The sequence below is a fragment of the Pogoniulus pusillus genome, chromosome 17 (assembly GCF_015220805.1).
Source record: "Pogoniulus pusillus isolate bPogPus1 chromosome 17, bPogPus1.pri, whole genome shotgun sequence".
In the NCBI taxonomy this organism is placed as follows: Eukaryota; Metazoa; Chordata; class Aves; order Piciformes; family Lybiidae; genus Pogoniulus; species Pogoniulus pusillus.
In genome coordinates this window covers 22,446,505-22,458,611 of record NC_087280.1, presented here as the reverse complement: position 1 = coordinate 22,458,611, position 12,107 = coordinate 22,446,505, and the positions used below count along the sequence as shown (strand labels likewise).

Here is a 12,107-nt window from a genome sequence, read left to right as displayed (position 1 = left end):
GTATATATCCCAGCTTGAGGCTCATCATGACTTCTAAGTGGCCAACAAGCTGACAGTGTTGTGATAAACAAGTGACACAGAAAACACACTGAAGCCTGGGCTGTTTAGTCTTGAGAACAGAAGGCTGAGAGGGGATCTGCTCAATATCTACCAACATCTGAGGGCAGGGTATCACCATGAAGGTGCCAGGCTCTGTTTGGTGGTGTTCAGTGATAGGACAAGGAACAACAGGTCTAAGCAGGAAACCAGGAGGTTCCACCTCAACATGAGGAGAACCTTCTTTACTGTGAGTGTGACAGGGACAGGCTGCCCAGAGAGGTTGTGGAGTCTCCTCTCTGGAGGCATTCAAAGCCTGCCTGGATGTGTTCCTGTCTTGCTTGCCCCAGGTGACCCTGCTGTGGCAGGGGGGGTTGGACTCGATGCTCTCCAGAGGTCCCTTCCAAGCCCTAACATCCTATGGCTCTATGACTGTATTTAAACACCAGAAGGAGCTTAAATTCAAGGTAGACTTGCATAGCAATAATTAAGGCTCTACATCCCTTCAGAAGCATAATAAATATGAATCTTCAAAGCAAAAAAAAAAAAAACCAACTTAAGAAGATCCAGTCAATTTTTAAGCACTGTTTTTCATGTTAATTAAGAAGAAATGAGACTGGAGGCAGTTACAATTTAATCTGCTTTAGAAAGAATTTGACTTAGCAACGCTTCTAATTGCACATCAGTAGAAGGTGTTACAAAGCTTACTCTAAAACACCTGCAGAGAGAAATCAATCTCATTTCTCCCAATTATTTAGGGCAGAATAGTTAACTTTTAAAGCTTGCATTCCAAAGTGGTAACAATGAGGCACAGAACAAAAGAAAAGACAGCAAAACCAAGTAGTTTGCTGTTGATTCTATGATTCTATGACACAAGCAGCTCAAAACTGCAAATAGTAGCCCATGAATGAGTTATCAGTGGGTGATGCTGGTCTGTAATTTGTTCTCTGGGGCATAAATCTGAAGCAGTAAGAAAAAAAACACCTCTTTTTTTTTAGTATCTGGCTTTCAGAAGAAGATTTTAACAGCTTTTTAGCAGATTTTAATCAGCAAGAACTGCCAGAGCCAAGCTATAAAATCTGGGAGACTGCTTCCAGGCAATGTCTGACCTGCAAGCATTAATCTCAACTCAAAGACATTCTACAGGAGATGCAAGCTTTAGACACCTGCAAATATCTGTGGCTATTAGATTGATTTTGCACACCAAGCTTTAAGTGATTATTCCCTTTACAAAGAGCAAATCTGCATGAACACAAATCCTTTATGAGATCCATCCAGAACTAAAGATTTGATTCTTTGGCTGTCACAGATCATCGCTGCGAGGAACAAAAAAGAACCCCACACCTTAAACCCACCATGGAATAGAGCAGCTCAAACCAACAGTGCAGCTTCTTTAATGCCCACAGCCAGGGAAAAGCAGCCACCACCTTCACCTGCCCCCCAGTTCAGCAGAGCCATTGCCAAGGCTAACTGCTGGGCAAGCAGAGGAGGCAAACACAGACGTGCAGGCTTCAGCCAGAGCAGCAGCGGCAAAGGTGATGCGCAGAAGCTGACAACAGGCTGCTTGCAGTGCTCCTTGGCTGCTGCTGCTGCTGCACAGTTACATATACCATACCTTCTACAAGTAAAGTCAGGACCCATGGGAATGAACTGTACGCCAGAGGGACACCAGCTTAAACTGAGGACATCAAAAGAGGCAAAGAAAGGAAAAGGGATGTGATTATTGGGTTGTTATGGCACAGGGGGATGCTAAAAGACTCTCACTCTTCCACAGCTTAAACAAAATAAACCCACCCCAACTCCAAACTCAGAAATGATGCAGTGGTACTGTGGGTTTCTGCCTGCCAGAGCACACCAGAGTGCCTTAAGTGACTGAGGTTACCACCAAAGGGGTAGCAACGCAGCCCACGCTTCCCCCAAAACGATCCCACTGGCAGGTAGGCAATGCACTGGACAAAACTGCTCCTGGAGAGAACTTGTGGGAGAAAGCAAGGCTGAAACACACCAAAGCCAATTGTGCACAAGTCATCACAGGCAGCCATTGTGTTAGTAATGGTTAGTAGTTTTTTCTGGTCCCTCTTAGCTCCATATCAGAAGAAGAATCCCTTACAGATATTTAATCTTCCCTCCACACAAGCATTAATAACTTCAGGCTGCACTTGGGTAAAATAAGGAGGATTCTTAACAGTGGAAAACAACCAACCATCCCAGGTTTGTCTTACTATTAACTTGGGATTAAATCAAGAGCCCTTCAAATAGTGCTTGGACTAGAAAACCTTTCTGCTCCCACACCCCAAAAGAGTCCCAAGTTGCATCATGAAAGACGTAAGAAATGCAGTTCTGTTGAGTGTTATTTTAGCTACTGCTTCTGGGTTGTTGCTTTTTGCCTCTCTATCAGCTCATGACACAACTGCAGGTTTTGCAGACAGAGGAAAAAAATCAATCTTCTTGTCAGCTCTAATATATACAGGACCCCTAAATCCTGGAAAAGCTATCCAGGAAGCATACCTTGTCTGAAGGGAATTCTGCATGGGCACAGGACTGCCTGTGCAGCACCGCACAAGTCCTGCTCTCTGCCCTGAGATCCATGCAAAGAGAGGTTACATCCAGAGCATGCTCTGCTCAGGCCAGAAGCAATCTGAGCATTCCTGGGCCAGGATTTACAAGTGCTAGAAGCCTCAGAGGGCACAGAGAAAGGTTTAAAGCCACTGACTGCATCATCTCATGGGAAGTCCCTGCGTAGTTTCCACACACAGTACAACACTGGAAACATTTGGGAAGGGTTTGACAGTTGGTGTTCAGTGGTGGAGTTCAGATAATTGCTACTTACTTTATTAAGGATAGTAATTGGGAAAGGATGCACCTGATGGACCTGTACTTTGCACCCCAAAAGCTCCAAGTGTGCTTCACCAATAGCTCTTAGCACAGTACCATAAGCACTTTGCATGGATGTGTTCCTCTTCATAGCCTACTGATACTTCCAAGCATTGGATCATCACTCAACTAAACTAAGGTGCCAGATGCAAGTACTGGTGAGGGATGAAGGCACTAAATACCTACTTGAGGCAGAAAGAACCAAGTCCTGGCCACAGTAAACATCATACAGGATCACAAGATGTTAGGGGTTGGAAGGGACCCAAAGAGATCATCGACTCCAGCCCCCCTGCCACAGCAGGACCACACAATCTAGCTCAGGGCACACAGGAGCACATCCAGGCAGGCCTTGAAAGGCTCCAGAGAAGGAGACTCCACAACCTCTCCAGGCACCCTGTGCCAGTGCTCTGGGACCCTTCCAGGCAAGAAGTTGCCCCTTGTGTTGAGCTGGAACCTGCTGTGCTGCAGCTTCCATCCATTGCTGCTTGTCCTATCCCAGGGAGCAGTGAGCAGAGCCTGTCCCACTCCTCCTGACCCTCAACCCTCAGATGTTTATAGACATTGATTAAATCCCCTCTCAGTCTTCTCTTCTCCAGACTAAGCAGCCCCAGGTGCCTCAGCCTCTCCTCACCAGGCAGTGCTCCAGTCCCCTCATCATCCTCATAGCACTCTGTTGGACTCTGTCAAGCAGATTCCTGTCTCTCTTAAACTCAGTCTGCACTCTTAGGCTTGGGTTCAACCTCCCACTGCCTGGCATAAACTAGTTGGAGGCTGAGCAGGCATTCCAAGGAGGGTGTCATTGTGTGTTTCCCCTCTCCTAGCCACCTGCTTGAGGCCCCAGGACTATGGGGATTGGTGGCCCCTTGGAGCTGTGCTTATGCTGACTTATCTGCAAAAGCCAGGAATTCATGTGGTTGCTTTTCCAAGTGAGAGAGAGAAGATTGTCCTCATTACAGTAATGATGCAAAGTTTACACTAGGTAGTGGGCTTCACAAGATGCCTCTGCTCCTCACCATCACCACCACCTGGGGATCTGGGGTAAGGAAAAGCTCAAGAGGAGCCTGCAGAGTGAGCGCAGCCCAGACACAACCCTGTGCTGGGCTGCAGCAAGAGCAGTGTGGGCACAGGGCAAGGGAGGGGATTCTGCCCCTTGGCTCTGCTCTCCTCACACCCCACCTGCAGTCCTGGGGGCAGTTCTGGAGCCCCCAGCACAAGCAGGACATGGAAGTGTTGGATCCAGTCCAGAGAAGGCCACCAAGATGCTGAGAGAGCTGCAGCAGCTCTGCTGTGAGGACAGGCTGAGAGAGTTGGGGCTGTGCAGCCTGGAGAAGAGAAGGCTTCCAGGAGAGCTTGGAGTGGCCTTCCAGTGTCTGAAGGGGGCTACAGGAGGGCTGGGGAGGGACTATTGACAAGGTCTTGTAATGACAAGATGAGGAGGAATGGGTTTAAACTGGCAGAGAGATTGAAACTGGATATTAGGAAAGGGTTCTTTGCAGTGAGGGTGGTGAGACACTGGCACAGGTTGCCCAGGGAGGTTGTGGAGCACAGAAGCACAGAATGGGATCAAAGATCACATTCTGTGCTTCTGTGCTCCACAACCTCCCTGGAGGTGTTCAGGACCAGGCTGGATGAGGCCTTGAGTGACCTGTTCTAGGGTGTCCCTGCCTATGGCAGGAGGATGGAACTGGCTGAGCTTTGAGATCTTTTCCTGCCTAGAGCATCCTATGACTCTCTCTTACAATGACAATCCCAAAGACCTACTGCTGCAGGAGAGTAGAGGGAGGGAAGGAGAGGAACCCTGCATTTGAAGGCTGGAAGTGGTAGAAGGTCTCAGAGAAGAGAAAAGACCTTTTGGCAAGGGCTGTGGAAAGTAGGCTTACAGAGCTACAATCCTGCTGGGGAAGCCACCCACAATCTGTTGGCAGCACCATGAAAACTGAAGGAGATCAATGCAAAGCGTGCAAAAACCCCTTCAGAGAGGATGACTTGGGGAGGGGGAGGGGGGGGATGAACTGCTGCACACATCAGCCTTGTGGGAGAGCAGAAACCATGGGAATTACTTCAGGCTGTTGCTCTGCAGCTGGAGTTAGAGAGGATGATACCAAAAAAGAGTTGGGAGGCCAGGGAGAAAGAATGGTAAGAGAGAATGTTTATGGAGGAATCAGCACACATTTCAGATGTGACTTGATGGTTTAGGTGGTCTGCTGGAGGCATTTTCTTTATTCTGTGCATAAGCTCAGGGCTTCAGGGTATTATGGCTCTAACACAGCTCCTGCAGAGAAGCTTTAACAGACAACTGGTATAAAGATGCTCATCTGCACGAGCTGAGAAGGAGGAGCACTGCACTTGGCACCCCACTACAGCAAGGACACTGAGGTGCTGGAGCATGTCTGGAGAAGGGCAACCAGGCTGGTGAAGGGCCTGGGATACAAGGAGAGGCTGAGGGAGCTGGGGGGGTTCAGTCAGGGGGAGCACTGCACTTCTTGGCCCCTCACTACAGGAAAGACACTGAGGTGCTGGAGCATGTCTAGAGAAGGGCAACCAGGCTGGTGAAGGGCCTGGGCTACAAGTAGAGGATGAGGGAGCTGGGGGTGTTCAGTCTGGAGGGGAGCAGGCTGAGGGGAGACCTCCTTGCCCTCTGCAACTACCTGAAGGGAGAGGTTGGAGCAAGGAGGGGGCAGCCTCTGCTCCTTGATGACAATCACAGAATCACAGACAAGCCACAGGACCAGAGGAAACGGTTCCAAACTGCAGCAGGGGAGGTTCAGGGTGGATCTCAGGAAGCATTTCTTCACTGAACGGGTTCTCAAACATTGGAATGATCTACCCAGGGTAGTGATGGGATCACCACCCCTAGCTAGGGCTGCTCAAGGAGCCTGTGGACTTGGTGCTTAGGGACATGGCTTAGTGTTGACTGAAAGGGCTGGGTGGAGGCTTGGAGAATCAGATCCATTCTGTGATTCCTCCTCCAGAGCACAGAGTGATACAAATAAAGTGACTTTGTAGAAGGAAAAAACAACCCAAACAACAAATCATGCTGCTTCTTGTGCCTTTTGAAGACAAGGTCCTTAAGAGCCCTCTCCCTGAACTGCAGGACACTGCTCACATGGCTCCATTTCTGGGAGTGATTTTCTTTGGTAATACCACCACAGTGACATGATTTCTGTAGGTGGAAACCTAGAAGTGTGTTTACAGGCACATGGAAACCCATTCATTTGGAGGGGAGTGAAATCCTGAGTTAACCTGCTGGAGGAGAGGCAGCAAGCTGTGAGAGATGAGAAGAGGCTGACTCACTGGAAGAGAGAGGTTAAGCTTCTCTTTTTTAGCCTTGAAAAAGGTAAGTGTGGACAGTCAGAAATGAAGTGTCCTATTCTATAAGTTAATGGCAAAGGTTACACCTGCATGATGGATGAGGAACTGAGGATTTTCTATGTAGAAGAAAAACACAGAAAGAAAGAAAAAAAAAAACCCAACTTCTTTTTCTTTAAAGGAAAAGTTACTAAAAAAAAACTCAAACCAAAAAAAGACCTCAAAGCCTGACCAGCAAAAGAGCAAAATGAAAGCCATTTCATTCAACCACAGAGGATCCTCTGAGCTGCATCCCTCCCCAAGTGACCCTCCTGCAAGCTTTGGTGGAGGTCTCTGATGGGCTTTAAACCCAACTGAAAAAAAAACCAACACTCACAGGCAAACAACTGTTTGGACACAGCTCCAAACTCTTACAGATGGCAAAGGCCAACAAAAGGCTGTCTTAGATTTCTCCAAGCTGTGAACCTGTTTTCCTAGAGCAAATGGCTTGAGCATCTGCTCTGGAGGCAAGAGAAACTGCCCCGGGTCTGGCTGGGCAGGGACAGCAGCCAAGCAGGACACACAGCTCTACCACCAAGGCTTTCTGAAGTACTACAGGTTTACTAACAGGGCAGCCTGGAGTTAGTAGACATTCAAATGCAAAACAGTTAATGGTGTTAGTTGGCTTTGTACCTTCTCCTATGAATGGGAGGCTTCTTTATACCATCCCCCAGAACTCGCATTGAACTGAAAAATGAATCAGGGAGAGTGGTCAGCAGCTTGGAGGGAGAGAGATGAACACATGGCAGCTGAAGAAGTAATATCCCTGACACACCAGCAGCAGAGGGAAACCACAACGTTTAAATGCTAAAGGAAGCAATCAATCTTTTGTTCCCTCTTCTCTCTTTCACAAATAAATCTGTTTGTTGCTTGCTTGGGGGTTGTTTTTTGGGGGGGGAGGGTTACAGAAAGGAGATTTTTACAGGTATTGACCACGTTGCAAAATTAGCTGGTGCCAAAGCCAGGTCAGTTGAAAGTTTAGATAAGGACAAACTATCTGACAGAAGCTTTTAGCAACTGTGATTAAGACCAGCCCCAGTTCTGCACCACTTCATCCATCAGTGAACCAAAAAGGCTGGCATTTCTTTTCCTGGGAGCTGGAGGTTAAAATCAGCGTTGAAAGACAGGCATTTCAGTTCTCCTGTGCACGTCAGGAATTAACTGGAGGATGAACATCCTTGTGGGGCAGCCTTCTTACTCTGCTTTGTGCTTTTAACAGCAGGATGCAGACAATGAGGATTGTCTGCAAAGCGCATTTGGGGAGGGGAAGTGGAAGGGGGGGGTGGAACTGAGGATGTTTTCCTATCTTATTTAATATTATTACATCTATTTGATCTTTGCTGAGAACAAAGCTTTATGCTCAAACATCTAACCTGAGAAAAGACCAACTCCTACCATAAAAGTGATTTGTTTCCCCATATCCTCTTTGAGTTCTCTATCAGCAGCTCTATGTAACCTTGCTTTGGCTACCTTGGCCATTAGGGAAAGACTTTCTGGTGCGTGTGGAGGGCTGCATTGGGCTTCAAGTCCATTGCTGGAGCAGAGGGCATCTCTCAGAGGAAATGTGAGCATGCAGCCAGCGCCTCCATTCCTCTTCTCAGCTGTGTTGCCCAGTTCTAATCTCTGGGTTGGTTTTGACAGCAATTGTGTTTCATTTGGCTTATTTCCTGCTCATCTAATGAGCACAACCTGCTCACCTATGGAGTAAACACACACCATTGGGTGCCCAGAGAAGAAGAGCACTGACACAAGTGGCAGGAACTGAGAGCAGCACAGGTCCTGCCCATCAGCATGACGAACCCTGCTGAGGTTTGCACTCCACCTTACTCCAAAGGTTTGCATTAAGTCAAGTTACAATAAAGGCTTTTCCCCTTCAAATGGAAACCAACCTGCTGCACACAAAACACATGAATAAGCAAACACTCAAATTTAACTGATTTGGATGAAAGTCACTTGTTTGGGCTTCACATCCTCAGTGTTTGTTGCTGCTTGCTAAGCAACCAGAATCTCAACATCTCAACAGCCACGTATGAAAAGAACAAAAAGGAGTGGGGGGGGGGGAGAGGAAGGATCACAACAAAACCCCAGCACCAAATAATCTAAATTCCTTTGTAAAAGAAACCCAAAACCAAACAGGAACCAAATTAGCAGCAGAGGCCCATCCAGCTTCTCTTTTTTAATTAACCTATGTGCCAGCCAGCCTTATGGAGCAGCAGCTGCAGCTAAGAAACACGTGAGAACAATTAGTGTTCCTTTAACTCAAATCTTCTTGCATTTACAATGAATGCATTTTCCCATATCAGAAACAGCCTCTGGAGCCTGATGCAAGAGAACTTAACCCCATCTGTTAAGTGTTAGCAGTCATTTCCAGCTATGCAGTTTAGTACCCTCAGAAATCCTTACACAACAGGTCCTACACTTAAAAGTAAATCCCTCTAAATGAGTTCAGGAGCTTAAGGACTGGGTCTGCCATAAACCTGCATGGATGCTTTATGCTGACTCTTTTGTAGCTTTAAAAAGATAGCTATCACTCTATTTAAATAGTACCTGGGGACCCAAAATGAAGCCAATAAAAGGTGGCAGTGGAAAACACTAATAATAATAATAACAAAAAAATAGAAGCAAACAACAACAACAATGATTATGTCTTTCACTGTGCTGCTATGTTCCTGATTCCTCCAACTTTGGCTTTAAAAATTGTCAGGTCTGTGATATTCCTTTAGTGGTAGGACTGGGGGGCAATGGAACAAAGCTGGAGATGGGGAGATTCAGTCTGGAGGTTAGGAAGAAGTTGTTCAGCATGAGGGTGGTGAGAGCCTGGAAGGGGTTGCCCAGGGAGGTGGTGGAAGCCTCATGCCTGGAGGTGTTTAAGGCCAGGCTGGATGAGGCTGTGGCCAGCCTGATCTAGTGGGAGGTGTCACTGCTCATGGCAAGGGGGTTGGAACTAGATTGATCCTTGTGGTCCCTTCCAACCCTGACTGATTCTATAGCCACAGCTCCTAAGATGGAAAGGATCTTTACACACTTCCAATGGGAGGTTGCTGTCTCTCACTGGATAACTCAGTCACAACTGGCCAAGAAGCCACTGTTAAGTGGACAGCTTTAATGTAGTGATGTCACCAAATGCAATGGCTCTGGTTATCTTCACCTGGCCGTGAAGGTGGCAGCAGGCAGCCTGCAGAGCAGCTCTGTGCTTGCAGCCTGTGTAAACCACAGCTCCACGCTGGAGGGATGGGAGCATACAGCACCCTGAGTCTGCTAGAACAACTGCCCATTCCTGCTCTGAAAGCATTAAACTGCATGAAAAACACTGGCCAAACTCTCATGAGTTCTGGGAACATTCAGGTTTTGACCCCTGGCCCCAGACAGCCCAGATGCTGAAGGCTGCAGAGCATGGGGAAGCTCTGACCAACTGTGTGCACCTTGCTTCATCTTTCTCTCCAGTGAGATGTGGGGCTGAGCACCTTTAGCAACTGGGGGAGCTGAGGCTGTCAAGTTTGAGGAAGAAGAGGCTGAGGGGAGATCTCATTGCTGTCTACAACTATCTGAAGGGACACTGTGGAGAGGCTGCTGCTGGGCTCTGCTCACAGGTCACTGGAGACAGAGCAAGGAGGAATGGACTCAAGCTGAGACTGGGGAGGTTTAGACTGAACATTAGGAAAAAGTGGTCAGGGAGTGGAATGAGCTGCCCAGGGAGGTGGTGGAGTCAGCCAGCCTGGATGTGTTTAAGATTGGTTTAGATGTGGTGCTTAGGGCTGTGGTTTAAGGTGAATCTTGTAGAGTAGGGTTTTAGAATAATAGAATCAAGCAGGTTGGAAGAGACCTCCAAGCTCATCCAGCCCAACCTATCCCCCAGCCCTATCCAGTCAACCAGACCATGGCACTAAGTGCCCCATTGAGTCTTTTCTTGAAGACCTCTAGGGACAGTGCCACCACCACCTCCCTGGGCAGCTCATTCCAATGGGAAATCACTCTCTCTGTGAAGAACTTAGGTTGGACTTGGTGCTCCTGAGGGGCTTTGCCAACCTGCATGTGTCTGTGATTCTCACAGTCCCTTGGCACCACCACTACCCACTCACATGGCTGTTACACCTCTCCCTCTTGCATCTTAAGAGAGAACGAAGGGGAAGAAGATCCTTTTGAATCTTCCTGGTCAGCACTGGGGCAGACTCACTGTCCATGAGAGACTGAGGTGGAAATCAACTGTGTGAAAAACTCACTACTCATCTCACCACTATGAGGAGCCCCCACCACAGCTCCTGTTAAAGCCCTGCTGCTCCTGCTGTCTCCTAACACAATCGGAGCAATCACGGTCATGTTTATTTGGCGGCCGAGGAGATTTAACACTCCAATAACTCCTTTTAACCAAGCTCTTCATACAGGAAGGGCTGCTGACACTTCAAACACAAGACCTGTCCCAAGGTAATTTCATTTGCTCTGGAAAGCTCCAGCATACTGTAGCCATGAAGTACTTCAGCCTTGAAAGTTAATTTAACACTCCCCCACCCCCCCCACCCAAACATACATTAGGAGATTGTCTTCACCTCTCTGAGTGAAAAACCAATAACCACAAGTGACATCCTCGGTTTTCCATTCTATCATGCTGAGAATAAAGCTTAAAAGACAAAATAAAATGCATGAGTGGGTGCAAAGTAAATAAAAGCAATTCCAGACTGACCTCCTCTGATTTATTTCTGCCTCGTTGGTGGCATTCTTGCCTGGCCCCCAGCTATGGCGACGGAAGGGCGAGAGCGGCCGCATGGAGTTCCGTAAGACAGAGGAGTGAGTGGGCACATCTGTGATGCTGTCCAGCTCCTCTTCCTTCTCTCCTCCCTCTGCAGCCACCATGTTGGTGCAGCTGCCATCCAGGCTGTGCCTGTCCCTGGGCTGGACAAAGTTCACCGTTGGTGGGAAAGGAAGGGATGTGTCGCTGCCTAGGGATGAGTTCCTCTCCAGGGACATGGTGTCATCCGCAGAGGAACTGGAGCTGGTGATGTCACAAGCAGACTGCTCCTCTTCAGGCTGCTGTGGGTAAGAGAAATTGAACATAAGTTAAAAGAGAATTATAGAATCAACCAGGCTGGAAGAGACCTCCAAGCTCAGCCAGTCCAACCTAGCACCCAGCCCTAGACAACCAACCAGACCATGGCACTAAGTGCCCCAGCCAGGCTTGGCTTCAACACCTCTAGGCACAGCCACTCCACCACCTCCCTGGGCAGCCCATTCCAATGCCAATCACTCTCTCTGCCAACAACTTCCTCATCAGATTGACTACAGAACACACTGAACAATTCCCTTGAACCTGTAGCCCTCTAAAAACATTCCATGTTGATTTAAACACTTTTAGCTTTTTAAAAACAAAGCCAAAGAGTTACTAGGCAAGACCAAGACTCTGCCTGCAAACTGCCAAGTGTGGCTGACACATCTAAGAAACATCTATATTGTAGCCACCTCTGCATAGCATTAGCTGCCTGTCCAAGTGCCAGTTAATATGCATTGCTCATTAATCCTATTTGAGTAAGAAAGTAGAGCCTGCAGATTAAAAATGCTTCTCTAGTCTGCTCTTTTCCTAGAGGTAAAAAAGGTAACATCAAACTAAATCATTTTCTTCAAGTCAGACTTGTTGCTTCATACCTCAGTGAATTCAACCCTTAACTGTGAGCAGGAAAGCTCATGGCTGTGAAGAGCCTTTTCAGCCATGGGTTGATGAGCATTTTCTTTGCTCTCAGAAACATTACTTGGGGAGGAGTTAGCAAGAAAAAATGAGATAAGGCATTAAAAAAAGGAGTTTTCTGAGCAAGAATGTATGTACATCATCATGAACAGGGATAACAGCACTGTGCTGGTGG

The 12,107-nt window shown here is 47.6% G+C and overlaps 1 protein-coding gene across 9 annotated transcripts in view; it reads right to left on the bottom strand.

Annotated features, from left to right (window-relative positions):
* Positions 1-12,107, bottom strand: part of AKAP13 (A-kinase anchoring protein 13) — a 286,571-nt gene that overhangs the window by 58,624 nt on the left and 215,840 nt on the right. For all 9 annotated transcript variants that reach the window (XM_064158064.1, XM_064158065.1, XM_064158062.1 and 6 more), the window contains one exon: positions 10,937-11,283. In XM_064158064.1, the coding sequence (XP_064014134.1) occupies positions 10,937-11,283 (347 nt within the window). The remainder of the gene's footprint in view (positions 1-10,936; positions 11,284-12,107) is intronic.